This window comes from Botryllus schlosseri, chromosome 1 (assembly GCF_051294905.1).
Source record: "Botryllus schlosseri isolate E-star chromosome 1, Bs_hap1, whole genome shotgun sequence".
NCBI lineage: Eukaryota > Metazoa > Chordata > Ascidiacea > Stolidobranchia > Styelidae > Botryllus > Botryllus schlosseri.
In genome coordinates, this window is record NC_137236.1 from 11,114,966 (window position 1) to 11,134,042 (window position 19,077).

The window sequence follows — 19,077 nt, forward strand, 5'->3', positions numbered from 1 at the left end:
TTGTTTCTGTTTATCACAAGTCCAGGCTTAATATTTGCACTAGACAGATGACTGTTGTACGATAATTGAACTATTAACTGAAACTTCGGGGGTCCAAGAGGGCTCGTGACAGTCAGCAAGAGGTCCGCGAAGACAAAAAGGTTGAGAACCACTAATATACGCATAGCACCACAATTTTGTCTTCAATAATATAGAACCATATACAGGGCGGCATTTAATAGTTGAATATGAACAGAAACCTGCCAATGAACGATTTTCCGACCTCTGAACTCGATTTGACGAATTTAGAAAAAAAAAGGATATATGTAAGGTATCGTGACTTGACTCGAGTCAGACTCGAGTCACCTTTTTCGCATGACTTGACTTGACTCGAGTCAATTTGCCAAAATGACTTGACTTGACTTGACTCGGCGTATCAGAAATGTGGATTGACTCGTGACTCGGAGCAAAATTCACGAGTCAATTTCAAGTCATCAAGTAATCGGTGTCGATAAAAATCACTGTATCTTGGATATGTTCGGATTGTTCGCGAAACGCTTGTGTAACCCGTGAGACTAAGAGCGACCAATCATTCAATGAGCGTGCATTTCACCGAGCTTCGATTGTTCTCTCACAAATAGATTGACTGCATACGAAGTGATCGAAGCTAGAAGCTTACGTTGTCGTAACTCTAGTGGTAAAGTAATAGAATAGCAAAATGTCTATTTCTGTTCTGTTCTGTTCTCATCTTACCTTAACCAAACCGAGTGTTTTATTAAAATTGAAGTCGAATATAGTTTATATAGTCCTTAACCATTGGCGCAGGCTCGAATGGTATCATATCTATTTGTAAATGGGTAACGTATTGCCTTATCAATTCGTTTTCCTATTCTCTCTTTTGGCTGGTAACTATAAACTGAGGTTATGCAACTACGTAGTTTAACAGTTCTACGTATATGTGAGCGATAAAGCGGCTTCTTGCGTGTATATTTAACTCTATATTCGTTCATCGGTTCGGAATCAATGACCAATGACCACTAGGGTTGTCCAAAATTTGGAAAATCTCAAAAAGTCTCCGTGATTGTGTCTCATTCTATAGATTATTGATAAAAAACAACAATTAGCCTGAAAGAAGCTTACAGGAAAGCCGTTAAGATTTCGGTCAAAGCGTTTGAAAGTAGCTGCTCAAGAATGGGCGTGCCACTGACCATAGAACGCAGAGATGAGCGGATTTGAAATTTCTATGTCCTAATCCAATCCAAATCCGAACCTTCAAATCCAAATCCTAATCCTAATCCATAACTTTTACATATTAAAGTCCATGTCCAATCCTAATCCGATTCCAATTGGAAATTCAGAAAAAATACTAATTTATGCAATGGAGGGATTCGAAAATTTTCTTTCACAACCAACGATTTACCTGATTCAAGATAACTTAGTGACCTTAAGTACATTAATAACTGATCTGAATAAAGTTTGTCGCCATTCGCCACACGACATTTCAATCTCCTAGAAAATAGGTCAATCCAATCCAAATCCTAATCCGTTCTGAAAAAAATGTCTAAGCCAAATCCAATCCAAATCCGACAAAATTTCACAAATCCTGTTTTTTCAAAACCTAATCCTAATCCATGCTCATCTCTGATAGAACGGCGAGAAGACTAGTAATCAAATAACCACGCCTCTTGATTGACTAATCGGCTATGCTTCAATGACCACGGCAGCAGCAGCTTGCTGATCAGGTGTTCAAGAAGTCTGCTACCGGCGGGGATTCTGAGTGCGCATTGTTAGTAGTTTGGCAGGTGATGATTTAAGATTAATTCAGGACATGTTTAGGTACGAAATACATGATGAACAAACAACACCTGCTTCACGGAAGATTTTACAGCATGACTGCTTCATTGTGAAGGAAACGGCTGAAGCCTACATGTCGTGTTTTCATCGAGAGAAAGCAAACGCGCTTATGCAAGTGTTGAGGGAATTCACCGTTTCAGTACGGATCCACCATCAGTGAATACAAATATATAAACCTTAACAATGGCAATATACTTTGTGTGATCTTATTGGATCCAAGTTGTTGTATATAGTGGAGTATTGAAGGTTCTATAGCAGGGGTTGGCAAACTACGGCCCGCGGGCCGCATGCGGCCCGCAACACCGTTTTGTGCGGCCCGCGAGAGTCTAAAGAAACTTATTAAAAATACTGATAAAATGCGTACTAAATATCGAATTAATTCAGGGACTAATTAAACTTTTTCTTAGTATATTTCACCATGATAATTCTAAGGTAGTGGTTCTCAAACTGGCGGGCGTACCACCCCCCCTTGAGGGCGTGAAGGCATCTGAATGGGGGGAGGGGGGGCGAAGCCAAGCACGACTGAAAAAAATTTTCGCGCTCCGCGCAATTCACAGCCACTTCCTCATTATCGCTCTGTATTTAGTCTGAATTTCATATCTAAAAATCTCTCATCCACAGTAGTAACCTTCCATGTCATCGAATTATCCGTTAGGTTTCCTAGCATCCTGGTTGCGTTTTCACATGACGATAAGGGGCCGCGAAATCTTTCACCATCGCAAGGGGGCGTGTCTTAAAAAGTATGAGAACCACTGTTCTAAGGTAAATACTACCAATATTAGTTTTATGTTTAATTTCTGACGCGACCATCTCAAGGCCGCCAGAATCGAGACAACCGACTTTCATCTCTATAGTTTGGACGAATTGGTCATTGAGGTTGACCAGCCTATGAAATCTCGCCACTGTTTCTGACGCGTGTATGCTATCATCAAAGCAATGTTTGGCTGGTTTTGAATAAGCATATCTATTATCTCCGTGTCCTCACTATCAAATACCAATATTGCATTTTGGTTTATAATCCCAATTTTATATAGTGCGGCCCGCGAATGGATTGAGATGTTGAATGCGGCCCGCGAGCTCAAAAGTTTGCCCACCCCTGTTCTATAGGGATCGACTGAATCGGCCGGTTATGCTTGGCAGTTATCTTACAGCAAATTGAATTCACTTATAAGAGTTGTCAAAGTCCTTAACGATGCTGCAGAAAAGAGGTTTAAGGTAAGCACAGGCTATGCTGGATATGATATCCAAACTATGCTGGATACTATATGCAGCATAGTCTGTGCTTTTCTTTACACCTCTTTTTTGTGGGATCAATAACGACTTTAACATACCATATCCAGCACAGCCTGTGCGAGTGTGCGTACATTACCACCTTTTTTCTGCGTTATCATTAAGGACTTTAACAACGCCTACAAGTGCATTCAATTTGTTGTAATCATCTGATAAGGGCCAAGCATAACCGGCTGATTCCACCGATCCCTAGGGCATTCAAAACGTCACCTATATATGCTACAGCTTCAGCCCAATAAGATCACACAACGTATAGTGTCATTGTTAAGCTTTATATATTTATATTCACTGATGGTGGATCCGTACTGAAACGGTGAATTCGCTCAACACTTGCATAAGCGCCTTTGCTTTCTCTCGATGAAGACACGACATGTAGGCTTCAGCCGTTTCCTTCACAATGAAACAGTCATGCTGTAAAAGCTTCTGTGAAGCAGGTGTTGTTTTTTCATCATGTATTTCGTACCTCAACATGTCCTGAATTAATCTTGAATCATCACCTGCCAAACTAGTAACAATGCGCACTCAGAATCCCCGCCGGTAGCAGACTTCTTGAACACCTGATCAGCAAGCTGCTGCTGCCGTGGTCATTGAAGCATAGCAGATTTACCAATCAAGAGGCGTGGTTATTTGATTACTAGTCTTCTCGCCATTCTATGGTCAGTGGCACGCCCATTCTTGAGCAGCTACTTTCAAACGCTTTGACCGAAATCTTAACGGCTTTCCTGTAAGCTTCTTTCAGGCTAATTGTTGTTTTTGTAGGTCAAAATGTTCCGTGTTTTAGGTAAAAAAATAGCCTTACTTATGATTATATAGGCGAAGGGAGGTGGTGGAATAGCAAAACGAGGCGGATTAGCGAGTTACAGACCCGACAGAAAATCTATAATTATGCGAATCTCAGATTTTCGCAGCACAAACAGCTCTACCAGTAAATCTGATGGAGTGGGCTGAGAAAGGATGAACAATTAATAGCACTATATGCCAATACCAATTATACAGAAACAATCCAATACTGAATTTGAATTTTTTTCGCCCAATAACAAGTAAACGCTGACCCCAATAACATTAGAACCTGTTTTTCTAGTAGTCCTGAGAGGGCACTGACTAAGTACTGTTGATATTAATCTGTTTTTCAACCAGCTTGGTCATAATCGGCATTTTTTTAATTCTTTGATATACGTCCGGCCTCGATTTCACGTTTTTCACTGTGTGAAGTAACCATCGGAAAGTTGATTATCAATAATAAAATAATTCATTTTAGTACTCATAAAACGACGATGGATGTGTGATTGCAGTGGAGTAAGTCAAAGTAAAGCCGCCTGAGTTCCCATTAATAAAGTTTTTATTTCAATTATTGATTTCCGTATAATATGTTTTCCTTCATGGTGTTGTCAGTAGCACAATTCGGCAACGGCTCGTCTGCTAAGGAGTACGCACTATCCGGTGGACACGAATTTATGTCATCCGTCACGTCAGCGAATGAACACGCAGCGTTTTTGCGTTCAATTGCCTCATCATCTTTCACTTCCGCGTAAGTTGCATGTTCTTCGTATAGTGCATTTTGTCTGCTTTCTTGGATTATTTGGTGTTGGCTTTTTTTTCTGAAAATCCGGCGAAGATACTTGAATCATACATTCATTTGACATTTTCACGTTGTTATGAAGTTCAATTATCATATCAGAATCATTCATTAACTGCACTTCTCAATATCGTATGTATAAATCAAAGCTTCTTAGAGAATACCATTCATGTCGTATCACATCCATACGCGCAATTTAATAGTAGCTCGGCCTCAGCAGTCAAAGAGAATTTGAATTTGGTATACAAAAATCATTGGTACCGATTTTTAGTGTAGCATGGACGTTGTTTTCCTGAGGATATATAGGGATTTGTGTGGTGTTAAAGGATTCCAATTTATCAACTTTCGAGACCCACCGATGCAAATATATGAGATAGAAGATATGTAATGAAACAGATACTAAAATATCAATTCCTGCAAATTATACTTACTTTTTATATACCATGACAGCTGCCGCTAACAAAATAGTCGCAACAAGAACACATGGAACTATAACTCCTGGACTAAGCGGCGATGCGTCAAGATCTGAAAAAATTCAATGATTAGCCTTCGTGTCGTTTGGCATAGGATACTGCAGCTGCATCAGGCTAGTACCTGCTGAGTCATGGAAATACGGACACTCATACCCAAATTTTCTTCATATAATAAAATACCAAATGTATCAATAAAGTTATGTGATTACGAGTAATACCAAGTGATTTGACCAGATATTAGTTGATATATAATAGCGAAGTTGAAACAATTCGTTACAGTCGAATACTATATAACATTTGGTCTCATATGAATGACTTTTTTCTCCATCAATTAGGGTGCTTAAAGATTTACTAAGCACCCTAAAAGTCGGCGCCGCTATGGGAAATTTAACGATCCTCATAAATTTTCCCGAGTCTGCGCGCACTCAACAACTCATTATACGCGATCCCTCGGACTAGAGTGTGTAACGACTAAAAAAGGGCCATAACTTCCGCTTTTTTTTGTGCGCGCCACACTCTTTTCTGTGCATGCGCGCAGACTTTGTAAGCAGTGCGCCAACGCGCAGGCGAGCATTGCCTAAAAGTGGACTGTAGCTACCAAAAGAGAAATTTCGGAAATCAGAGTAAAAGCCGGATGTACGAACTATGGGCAGCTGTATGAAAAATGAAACAATAAGTTATCAAACCAGCAAATGAATCATGAATATATTTGTTTGTTAGTCAGCGAGGTCTATTGCTGAGTCCAAGTCGCGAACACATACAGTAAAGCGCATAAAAGATAAGCGCTTAGGCTACTGCACCACGACGAAGTATCATGGCTTTAATTGAAAAACTGTCATGCATGATATCATTCATTGATTGTGTCTGTCAGAAATTTCTCGAATCATTTGTATGAGTTGTTGGTGTGTTGACCTCTAGAGAACGTCGGAAATTGACTCTGGAAACCCCTGGTTCTCCGCGGAACAGTAGTTAAAATAATACGTAACACATACTACCATTGAACGCGGTTATTCTTGCTCCCGTTGTTGATATTCCGGCAGAAGCTGGAATATAATCTCAGATCAATATCAGATGACATGCCTTAACTTTCCTCAAGAGGGGAGGAGTAATAATACCTCATAGTAGTAGTCAATCAGTCGAAATTGCGATTTACAAATTACAAGAAGATGAGTTATAAAAACAAGCTGTATATATAGAGTGATATTACAGTGGTCACGGATGATCTTATTTGAAAACCAATATCCAAGTTTTAGGCGCTTTACTAGATTGGCTCAAGCGAAAGTTTCGGCCTGAATACATGGAAACATGAATTTGTTAAACGATGCATGTTAGCATATTTTTGCAGGAAAGCATAGGTGTTAGGCAGTGGTGTCAAACTAATTTCCAATTATTTTCACAGCTACACGGAGTATGCTTTCCATCTATGCCATATTAAGTTGTTTCCCATGAAGTTAGATGACAGTCACTAGATCACGGGTTCCCAAACTGGAGTCCACTGACCTCTAGGGTCTCCATTAGAAAGCATTTTGGGGTCCGTGATATCCTTGATGGATTTTAGGGAAAATGATAAGCACATATATGTCATGTATCATAAACTGTACCGATCCGGTATGCTTAATGTTGCTGCCTATATTGTGTTAATTTAATTTAAAATAAAATCATATTACGTAATAGAAAGCATGCGGTTTAGTTCTGGAAAGACAACCACAGCCCACTATTTTAATCTGATTACGTTGAAAAAGTATCTCGTACCACTTTTGGTCACTTCTATAAAAATTATATCCCCAAGGGAACCAATTGGCGAAGCTGGACTAAGTCCGAACAGTACGAGGCGCAACTCCCTCTTCTCCTGTCGTGGATATGTAGTGCGCTGGTCGTCAACCCAACTTGTCTCTGTTTTTATGTTTTCACCACTTTTTTGAAGCTTCTTTATTGTAGTATGTCAATTGTTTTTTCAATTTTTTGACAATGGTGTATTCTACATTTTGTTCATTCTTCAACATCCACAACAACAACTGCAATTTGCTGTACTAGTACAGTAGTTGAGCAACATAAATATTACAATTGTAGACAATATGTTTATTGAGTTTCAGGAGAAATTTTGGCAAAGGTCTGCAGAAAATAATAATTTCTTTAAAGGGGTCTTTGGCAACAAAAAGTTTGGAAACCACTGCAATAGATTACACTGGTCAACAATATGAAATTTTTTTTTTAGGCAGAACAGCTGAGAGCCGTTTCTGGGGTTTTTGAGGTTGCTGATTACGAATATCACATTAGTTTTGTCAGATTAGCTTTCTTTCAGAACATATTTATACCCGTAAAAAAGCCCAAAATTACTGTATTTACCCTTAAATATTTCACTTGGTAGAAAGAAAATCGTAGTTTTTCCTAATTTATACTGCGCATAAATGACTAACTGACTATGAAGAACCCCAATGTCAGTCTCAGTCCTTCTATCAATATTAACATGGCATGATGCGAAATATTTCTTTGTCAAAAAAGCAGTTTTTCAAGCCTAAAAATTGTATTTTTTCAAAACGGAAATTCATCTTCTGTATCAGTTGGTCATTCTACCAAGATTGAAGAGGAGCATAAACTATAAAATTTGTCCATGAAAGGCTTAACTACAATACTCATATGTGTGTCATTTCTTTTGACAGGTAAATGGATAATTTTCCACTGAGTCAACAAAGTGGGTATACCTAGTAACCCTATCAAACGAGAAGCTGAAATCTGGTATCTGGTATATTCGAATAGCGATGAAAGATTCCAATTTCACATTAGAAGGAGTGCACAGCATGTAATTTCTCCTAAGATGTAGTAAATGAAACTTTCTAGCTGATCACAAAGCACCCAACTACATACAGTTGGTCCGAAAATTCGTATCTGCATATCGAAAACTTGTAATAAACATGAGCATAAAAGTTCACGTCCTGTTCAGTCATCTTGATATATTTCCCGATCATCATCAAGTAGCCGTCGGCGAGTGGACGGGGCGTCGACGAAGTGGGCGGGCAAACAGAAGCCAATAATCTTGATTGGTTGAAGCCCGTAATAATAAGCTGCTGATTGGCTGAAAGACCGCTTGGTGAACACTGCTGGTAACGATTTTTGTGTGCTATTGTGCCGTCGTTTCTGTTGGTGGCATTGCAGACATGATATATTGCCTTTTTTAATGTTGTCATCGAGAGTCCATAGTACAACATTGCAAAGTTTTATCTACCTGCAGAATGTGTATAACAGTGTTGCTATGTATTGCACATGTCCTCTCGCTAGTTGAGATACGAATAAACAAGATGCATGCATCTTGGTACCTTCGAGCTTCCCAAAACTTACTGGCAAGCCGTACTTGTTATGTCTAAGTCGACGTATCACCAATAACCGAACGCATATTACACTTTTTATTCACGATTGAATGAAGGTATTAACAAAAGATTATTAAAATAGTACGCTGCAGGATCAGTGTTGCATTGTCAGGCGCAAGTAGCAGATTACAGGATTTGATTAGGGTTGACTTCCTGCTGTCTCTAACTGTCTTCCTATGCTCTTCCACAGCTTGAAGCAGACTGTCTCTCTGTTGTTCGTTGTCAGTCAAGATTGCAGCTTGGCTTTACACCTCGTTCTGCGGCGTCATTAACGACTTTGACAGAACTGATGTAGCAGCTCATCCTGGTGTAGGAATCTGATAAGTTCCAAACATCAACCGGTCGAGTACCGCGATCGTGAGCCACGCCCCAGAGCATTCAAAAAGATCAAATATGTACCACGACTGACCAAAGTAGTGTCCTTGTTGATCTGTAAAGTTGCACTCAACGAGGCCGGGCCCCTCCTGAAACTTGGAAGTACGCTCTACCTGCAGGAGCGTCTTTGCCATATTTGCTCGGGTTTCAATGCTTTCACTCGACGAAAACAAGGCATATACAGCGGTTTCCTCCACGATATACCAGTAATACTTCAAAAGCTTTTGTAAAGCAGCTTTGGAGACTTGTTTATCATGTTCATTGTAACTCAACATGTCCTGGGTGAATCTCAAGTCATTGCCGGCTGCATCACGATCGATGCTGGAATCAACCCAGGGAAGTAGGCTATATAAAAGTCAATTAAAAAAATTGAAGCGATGCTGTAGTTCCACTTCTTCAGATTCGTAAAGTCACTTATAAGCCCACATGAACATCTTCTGAGCATACAGAATTGTGCCCATCCATCTTGCATGATGTGTTGCAGCTGGTTTGTGATAATGTAGGCCTATATCTTCACCTGTACCGATAAGAGCAAGAGCATTAGTCACATATTGTCTGTAGTCATCCCGTGTGAAGAAATCTTTTGTATTCAGTAGTAGCTTGAAGTTATTAACTGTTATTGCTGCTCGTTCTTTAAAACATATAGGAATAGTCAGAGTATTGAATTGCTGTTTTCTGTCAAGACTGCTCATGCTCTTCTTAAGAAGCGCATACAATGTGATCACGCCATCTTTCGTGCAGGTTTTGAAGTGATCACACCACATCTGATTTCTGCATTGTCGCAATGCTCGCCATTTCACCCTGTCATTACATCATCCAGCACCACATTACATTAGTAGGGGTTGACTGAGCACAATGCTCTTTCTGATGCAGAAAGTATCTCATTACTCTCGTATAGTAGGTAATCTCGAGCAGAGTTGGATCTATTGTAATTTGTAATTGTAATTGAATGTAATTAATTACATTTTTCAATGTAATTGTAATTGAAGCATTTTTATTTTGTGTAATTGTAATTGTAATTGTAATTTGACAAAAATTTTGCTCAATTACAATTTCAATTACATTAAATTGCTATTGAGACCGGACAAGCACAACATAAAATAATTGACTTATAATGCATTCTCTTTAAATGTCGACAAGGAATTTGGTGGATCCATTCGCGGAAGACCTTGACTGCGCCCTTGCGGGCGAAGTTTTTTTTTAATTTTTACCGCTATGCTGGCCTCGGCTGCCATTGTATACAATTCTTAGATTACTAACCAACGGATGGATTCGCAACACGTGACTCGCGATTGAATACGCCGAGAAGCCAACTGCTGAGCCGGCTAAATGCAGCAGAATTGATAGTCCCATAGCTGGCGATCCAAGCGTCGAAATTTGATATGTATGGTCCGAATCGAAAGCTAGTGTCGCAGTGATTCCGCAATAAAAGTATATTTCCAGGCAATGGTACCATCCCAAAATAGTCGTGAAAGTCTGGGAATCGGCATTGTTCTCAACAATAGCTGGGCGTAATTGGTAATTGTTGTGGTCATGCTGCTGCAGCGCTCTCACTTTTCAGAACAGTCGGCCTTAAACGGCTATTTTGGAGCAGTTACATTGCCCTGACGAGATTTTATTTTGTATTTTCGGAATTAGTACATCAATAGATTACGATAAAGACCAGATGCATCAAATTTGGACGCATGGATCGCCAGCTGTAGGACTACAAAGTTTGCTGCTTTTAGCCGGCTCTGCAGTACGTTTGTCGGTGCATTCATTCGCGACTCACATTTTGCGCATCTATCTATAGATAACTAACCTACGGATAGAAGGGCAAGACGAGAGTCACGGTCGAGTGATGCGACAACGGCAGATTTGTTGTCGCTTCATAGCATGAAACAGGAGCGTAATTGCTAATCCCATAGATGACGACCCGAGCGCTCAAATTAAATAAAGTTGATCTTATTTGAAAGCTACAGTCGCGCTGATTCTGATAATATACATTAAATTTTCATCAACGCAATGGAACCACCCCGAAATAGCCTTCAAAATATGAAAATCGGCATTGTTCTAAAACAATTGCAACGGCGCAGCACAATGACCATAACAACGGTCCGTGCGTGGTTGCGATTGTTTAGAACAATGCCGATTTTCATATTTTGAAGGCTATTTCGGGGTGGTTCCATTGCCTTGATGAAAATTTAATGTATATTATCAGAATCAGCGCGACTGTAGCTTTCAAATAAGATCAACTTTATTTAATTTGAGCGCTCGGTTCGTCATCTATGGGATTAGCAATTACGCTTCCGTTTCATGCTATGAAGCGACAACAAATCTGCCGTTGTCGCATCACACGACCGTGACTCTCGTCTTGCCCATCTATCCGTAGGTTAGTTATCTATAATCTATCCGTGGGTTGGCAATCTACAATACGATTTCAGATCACGATGCTGCATCGTTATTTAGTCTGGCTAACTAACCAGACCACTGGATATTATATAACGTCTTATCTGACAAAGCACGGTTTTGTTTTTACTCCTCATCCTAATTCCTACGTCCCTCGATAAAAATAATATTATTTCTTTAATTATATGCTATATACGCGAATCCAACACGTGCATATATTATAATACTTTTTCAACGACATACTGCACCCTATCCTTAATCCTAACCCATAGGAAATTAGGTAAATAACATTTTACATTTCCAATTACGTGAGCCATAATTACCTAGCATATAAAACACGCTTATATTACGTCACAATGACATCTTACATAGCATACTATGTACGCACACGCACATAAACGCATTTATTACTACACAATCTGAACTAGACTTGAATTGTTGTTAAATACGACGCTACGGTTGTCAAGGAGCACGGTTGAATTTACGATTATTCAATTACATGTTCAACAGCAGCAATTGTAATTGTAATTGTAATGTAATTGAAGCATGCAAGGAGTAATTGTAATTGTAATTGTAATTTGATATTTTTAGCATGTAGTAATTGTAATTGTAATGTAATTGAAACATTCATGAAAGTAATTGTAATTGTAATTGTAATTGAACTGAAATAATGTAATTGATCCAACTCTGATCTCGAGCCACAGATGTAATCGCAAGTATATCCGACCAAGTACGGTGCTGCTCAGATTTAGATCTTGTTCTTCGCTGCGGCATGTGTACAATCTTTCGCCGTTTCGCCTCTGCCATGCCTCCAATATTGTTGCTCCAAATCATAAACTACTGCTATCGATTCTCAAGGAACACGTGTTACGGTACTACTAATGACTCATCAACCCACAACGCGCGCTTGTACAGAACCACACCCCCTACTAACATACTCGACCTCAGCAACGCAGACTTTCAATTTAGTAATGCGAAGCACCCGAATCAGAGTCAGCTGTTTCAGTAATCATTGAAACTTAGCCGATTACCCAATCAAGAACCGTGCTTTTGTGATTGCCAGCCTTTTCTCAACTCTGCCGTCGGTGGCCCGCCTACTCTTTACCAACGACTTTCAAACGCATTTAGACAAATCTTACCGACTTTCTTGCGGCTTCTTACAGGCCCATTATTGTCTTTTAACAATATTCTACAGAATAAGCTATGGATACGCAGTATTCCTAACATTTTCCAAATTTTGAACAACCCTAGTGTTTATACAAAATGGAACCGGCAACAATATTTGTAATACTTGTTTTTGTCGGGATCATATCGTCAAAAGATGAATGTGAACTTGCAAAAATGTTATGACTTACCAGCAGTGCTAGAAATTCCGTGACTTGTACTCGATAGCATCGATACTCCTTTGGACTGTGTTGTGGACTGTGTTGTGGCTGAAAAAAGTTTGCATGTTTGTTCAGAGACATCTTGGATTGTACTTTAGCGGCATCCAATGTAAAGATAACAAGTACCTATTAAATTGAAGTATTTGAAGAAAATCCAGAGCAATCGATCAAGAATAGTGGTGCTTCTTCGATATACCCCCGAGATCAAACATATGAAAATTTATAAATGGAAAAATAAATTCTTTTTTCGTGTTGGGTACGGAATATTAGGGTTGGAGGCGTCCGAAACCCCCATCCCTAATATCCGTCATCCTCCAAGCCTAATATCCCCCACTCAAAACCCTAATATCCCTGCCACACAACCCTAATATCTCCCGCTTACAACCCTAATATCCCTCCCCCAAAACCCTAATATCTCCCACCCACAACCCTAATATTAGGATGCCATAACCAAAACCGTAACCCACTTCCAACCCTAACTTTCAGCACCCACAAAACCAATTCCATCTCAATCCCAGCATGGAAAAGAATCTATTTTTCCGTTTATATATTTTGATCTTGGGGTTATATCGAAGAAGCGCCAGAATAATTTGCTGGAGTAGTTGCCAACCAAAACATTTCAAGATTAGAACATAACTTTATTTATAGCTGCACACTTTCTTTTCCAAATTGGAGATTAAAAGAAGGATTACTGAGTTCAAGAAAAGTTGAAAAATGAATTAAATTACGACTTGAAAAATAACAGAACAAAGATCAAGTTTTATTCATATCAAATCAGGGCTGGATATACTTTGAAAGTCACATTTCCGCATAGCCTGTCGATCATTACTGACAATACCAGCGAAAGTCGTCTAGCTCGATGTAGATCGCCTTCAAGTCAGATTTTTCTCAATCAATCTTCCATAAATTTCCCATTACTGAGATTCAAGGTATTTGAACACTTCAGTTCACTCTCTTATTTACCTAGGGGTTGATTTGGGCCCCGTGTAATGCAGGACTATCACTTTCTTTACATGTGTAACATCCTGATCCAGAAATTCATTAAATTCGAAAGTACAATTCAGTGACACGTGATAGTAAAATAGAGCTTAGCAAACCCCAAAGTCGCAATTACATGACGGATTTATTTCAATGCTTGGAATAAGTTTAAAGCAATTTTTCTGAAAATAACATGTCGAATATCCCTGATTTAGATTACGTTCCAGTAGCCCACCTTGACTTACACATTCGTATGTTACAACCAAACGTTGATCATTAGGTATCTGAATATCGTTGCAAAAAGTGCTGTTTAATAGACATGAAGTAAGATTCTGGCAGATTTCTTGCACGTCTTTCTTCGGCCCATCACAGCATCCTTGAACAGATCTACAAGAAAATAAACTTCACACGGTTATTCATATTATTCTGATGTAGTCAAGACGAGCCACATTTTGCAGACCACCCGAAATAACATTTATACGAAACATTATTTAGGTTGCATAATAAAGAACGAAATGGAAGATTCGAAGCAAGACAAAATAAACTTTCAGTACGACTTTTTACGTCCCTCGTGTAATATCAGGGTTGCCATCGAGATAGACCCAAAATAAGGACAGTCGAAAAATTAGATTAGCATGAAAAAACTCTTTTGGACGTACTTTATCTTTATATGAACCGTGATATATCACATTCCATACTTTTCGCCAGAAACAATCTGCTTGTTAATTAGAAAGTGCTTCATGGATCTCACGAGAGCTCAGGTCTAGGTTTACGCAGGGCAGGAACAGCCCTTCGTCAGCCCCAGCATTTTGTCAGCCCCCCCCCCCCCCCCCGAAAAAAAAAAAAAAAAAAAAAAAACGTTAGTTTGAAACGTTGGTTTTAATTCTCTCTCATAATCGTCACGAAAAACGTTTTTACGCCTGCTCATTTTAACTAATCAGATTTAGCCTTATTAGTAGCTGAAAGTATGTGCGCAAATGCAATATAATTTAGAAAAATGTAATAATGAATAATAGCTTCACTACTTTTTAACCAATGTGTCGCCTGCACTGCGCCTTTTTTCACTACGCAATAAATGCTGCCTTCCCCACAGCTTGAGCTCATTCTGCTGTAGATCAAACAGCAGGAACCTGGTACTGCTGTTAACTGCTAAAATGACGTCCGCCGTGGCACTGGCGTAGCAGCATGTGCTGCCGCCCCTGGCTCTCGCTTAAAATGCCGCCCGCCCCCCTAAGCCGACCGCAGCCGATATCGACATTGATTCATGTTGAAGCAATCTTCTCAATAAAAATAATTACAAATATTATGCCGCGTCTCAGCCCCACCGTCTCAGGGTTATTAGGGCCAAAAATAATATTGCCAAAAAATAGCGAACGAATGTAGGCTATTGTGCAAATAGAAAATCAATAACCGCCTCAAAACTTAACTTTTTGGGCTTTCGCCGAAGCAAAAGCAGCGATAATATCCTCAAATTCAAGTCTTTGAACGTAGTCTCTTTCTATAGACAGAATGAATAGAGCTGATAGCCGATCATAATTCATAGTAGAACGTAAATAAGACTTAATCAGTTTGAGCTTTAAGAAGCTACTCTCACAGCACGCAATTGAAACACTAATGGTCTGATGAAGTTCAGACACGAGCATAAATATGGTGTCGAATAAGTAGCTTTGCATTGCATATGTTTCTGCATGTTTTTGTCAATTGTTTGTTGCGATTGTAGTGTCATTGCAAGCTCTTTCCATTTTTCTATGCATTCTTTGTGAATTTGGAAATTCTCATGCTCACATATGCGTGGATTTAAATGCCAAAAATGATCGAAACATTTTGCGCTAAATAAAGCAGAGCCAGTAAAATGGAACATCTTACAGCAATAACAATACAATCCAGATTGCTTTTTCGAATATAATATCCAAATTCTCAAAATTGTGTCACCGTTTTTGAGTATTTTATAGAACCATTCTTTAGAAACACTTCTTCGCTAGTGCTGTCGCCAACTTTAATTATTCTGCTCCTGGAAGCAAATGGCCCATCCTTATTTTGATACCTTTCTGGTCCTGCTTTGACTAGCTCAACTCTCAAATGGTGATCTATAACTTCAGGCCATCGGCCACATCATTGGGCAGATTGTTGACTACTGTAACTGCTTCTTCGTTGTTTTCGCCTTCGTCTACTTGTGTAACAGGCAATGCATAATTGATATCATTGGTAGGCCTATTACTCTTGGTAGACCCTGTCTCTCGCGTTTCTGCAGATAAGCTCATATTTTCAATATCTTCCTGATTTTCATTTGAACCGTTCTCTGGCAACGTTAAAGAAACATTTGCGCCAGAAGAGGTTACAAATTTTAGCATAGCTCCCTCGTGCTTTTTTTTATTTTTGCTTGTCTTGCTTTCTTCTTCTTTCTAGAAAAGCTCCACTCGCTTTGACACGTTTGATTTTCGAGTCTTAATTCACACTTGGATAAATCAAAGCACAATCTGTCAATGTGACAAATATTACCAACTTAAACAGCCTAGGAACTGTCCTAGTAAACTGGTTTACCTTCGCAGCTATCTCGGTCTGCTGCACCAAATCGTAACCCAGAGTATAGATCACTAACCTACGGATAGATGCGCAACTTAGTTGTTACACTTGAATACCCAGACAACCCTACTGCTGAGCTAGCTAAAAGCAGCATATTTGGTCAATGGTCATGGTTATCCTATAGTTGGTCATGCCCTCCGAGCAGTCAAATTTAACTATACTGATCCTAATCGAAATCTATTGTTGCCCTGATTCCGGAAATACAATTTAAATGCTGGCATTGTTCCGAATAATCGCTCGATATAATTTCCATTATCATGGTCAATTGGTCATTGAGTTGCGGCGCTCCGATTGTTTGGATCAATCGACCTTGACGGCTATTTCGGAATGGTTACATTGTCAAGTTAATATATTTATTCGTGTTTTCGGAATCAGCGCGACACTAGCTTTCGATTGAGACCAGTTGCACTAAATTTTAGCTCACGGGACGCCAGCTAAAGGACTACCAATTAGGCTGCTTTTAGTCGGCTGTGTACACTGTGCACTGTGCAGCAATGCAGCCTCATTTTGCAGCCCCCTTGGAGCCTGCCGCCCCTGGCGCAGAGCCAGAATTGCCAAGTGGCTGCTACGCCACTGCGTCGTGGTAACTTGGCACAGACGAAACCACTCACGGCCCGCGCTATCACACCACTTAGAAGTCTAATCTTATGGTGTGTAGGTACGTCACGAGAGTTCCTTTCCTTTATGATGTCATAAAATTTCGACACAAAAGTATAATTTATGAATATTATGCCGCACAAAATACCAGAGGAAAACGATCGAAGTTCTGTGGTGGTTGAAAATATGACAAAATAAGGACTCAAGTCGAAAATAAGGACATTTCTTAGAAATAAGGACAGTTGAGTTTTCTAAGACGTGGCCCTTCAAGATAAGGAAAAATCTTAGAAATAAGGACGGTATGGCAACCCTGAATATATATCCTCCGGCAAACGGAAATGTGCATCAGCTGTGTAGTGAGTCTGGAATATGTGTTGATCGGTTGTTTCCATCACGTTCTGTGGTGCTGGGAATCAATCTAGACAGCGTCATCTACACCTTGGCTACATGAGTGATGAAGGTTTGTTCACCGCGTCATCGCCATACGGTACATGAAGTCATAGGCAAAGTGGGTCAAGCTATGAATCGTCAACTTTGATGTCACATAAAGATCTCGAACCCGGTGTCAATAGATGTCGCCTCATACAAATCAATAGCGACAACTTGTCATACAAGAAGATCTTTGGACGGAAGAGATTTTAGGTAAGCTAATAAAGATCAATCCGAGTATGAACATCTCTCTCAACCAATGTCATATCGCTTGCGTTTTCAGGCAATATCAGTCACACATAGAATAGTGACACTAACAGCGAAGGGCGTTAAAAGCATTTGTAACCTTTCTGATCATGAAATGCTGCGTAATCTCCACATTATTCCATTAAATGAAGTCACCTTGGTCTATGTAGGTATGCGACAAAATGGGCTCTATTCTGAGGTATGTGAGAAAGACCGCATCGTCGTGGATATTATTACATGTAATATATACAGAATCAAATTCAGACAATGTTCATAGATTTCCAACATAATCTCACCCGTCTGATGGTGAATGATAAATTACAGATGTGATGTTTAGCACTCCTGTTAAACATATTATTTCTTTATATGGATTTTTACATACTTCCATCTCACCAGTAGAGAACATGTCTGCACTCCGCCAAAAGTTTATATCAGATAGTAGAAGATGTCTAGAAAAGGAAGGTTTTGAGTTACGACGTATCGTCGGTCATTACATATCGGTCATTAAGTAAAAATATTATTATTAGGCTACTCTGTCTTAGCGACCGAATCGCCGATTTCAAAGGTCACTAAAATTCTCCGGATCTTGCTTTCAATGTCTTTAATTATAAACAATTCAATTAAACGGCCCTTGGAGATCAATTACTTTCGAAATTATTATGTATCAGTGATGTCGATTACAGATTATAGAGATAGCGGATTTAAAATCCAATTCCCCCGCCTATATACATGTCTCATGCTCATTAGCTTCATTGACCAAAACCAGAGGTACCCAATTTTAATCAGAGATAAACATATTTATTAGAGTTACAATGCGGGTTGAAGGCCCACTTGGTGTCACTCGACTTCGAAGAGCTATAAATCTTGGTGACTTATCATAAATCGTATGTCAAAATCGATATACCACCGAGCAAGGCACAGGAAATGAATTCCAAGTTTATTAACATGATATAAATATTCAAATAACTGCTTAATTTTCAGAGTCTATGATTTTAAGACTCCTCTTGGTGATTTGCGGATTCAAATTTACGATAAACAGTATGTAACGAAGGAACGTGACAGGGTGGAATATTGTTCTCTTTTATATTATACATTAAGGCATAATGATCATTGATATTATTTCCATTCATATACGCATTGCACCACAATTTTTGTCTTTAAAAATATCACAACCATGCAGGGGTGAGTCTAAGCCGCATTTGATAGTCAAACTGAGACCTGCCAATGACCGATTCTCTCAAATATCTACTCGATTTGAAAATAGAAAGAAGGACATATTTCAAGTTTCTAGGGCAATTGCCAAAGTATAAAGGTGTGGAAAAAGGATTCCATACTATGTTGCAAAATTTTCATACGATACCATACTTGCATATTTCCATATTTTAAATCGAAATTTTGCTCCATGGCATAGCTTTCATACTATACCCTAGTTTTTCATCACTGTTTCAATTACTATGGTAATTATTACTCGAATATCCCTGATATTCACTGAATGGTTACATTATAGCGGGTATATGGTCCACCTGACTTTCGTACATAACTATCTATAATGCTTCTGC

The 19,077-nt window shown here is 39.3% G+C and overlaps 1 protein-coding gene across 3 annotated transcripts in view; it reads right to left on the reverse strand.

Annotated features, from left to right (window-relative positions):
- The window catches only part of LOC145441017 (uncharacterized), a 37,303-nt gene extending 19,346 nt beyond the window's left edge, over positions 1-17,957 (reverse strand). The window contains exons 1-6 of one of the 3 annotated variants that reach the window (XM_080318816.1): positions 17,815-17,957; positions 13,899-14,050; positions 12,656-12,733; positions 6,168-6,215; positions 5,131-5,224; positions 4,441-4,721 (exon numbers count right to left, since the gene is read on the reverse strand). In XM_080318816.1, the coding sequence (XP_080174942.1) occupies positions 4,472-4,721; positions 5,131-5,224; positions 6,168-6,215; positions 12,656-12,733; positions 13,899-14,050; positions 17,815-17,924 (732 nt within the window). In that variant the 5' untranslated portion in view covers positions 17,925-17,957 and the 3' untranslated portion in view covers positions 4,441-4,471. Of the gene's footprint in view, positions 1-4,440; positions 4,722-5,130; positions 5,225-6,167; positions 6,216-12,655; positions 12,734-13,898; positions 14,051-17,814 lie in introns of those variants that run through there. The other 2 variants (XM_080318822.1, XM_080318813.1) reach the window with 2 other exon arrangements.
- Positions 17,958-19,077: the final 1,120 nt, after the last annotated feature.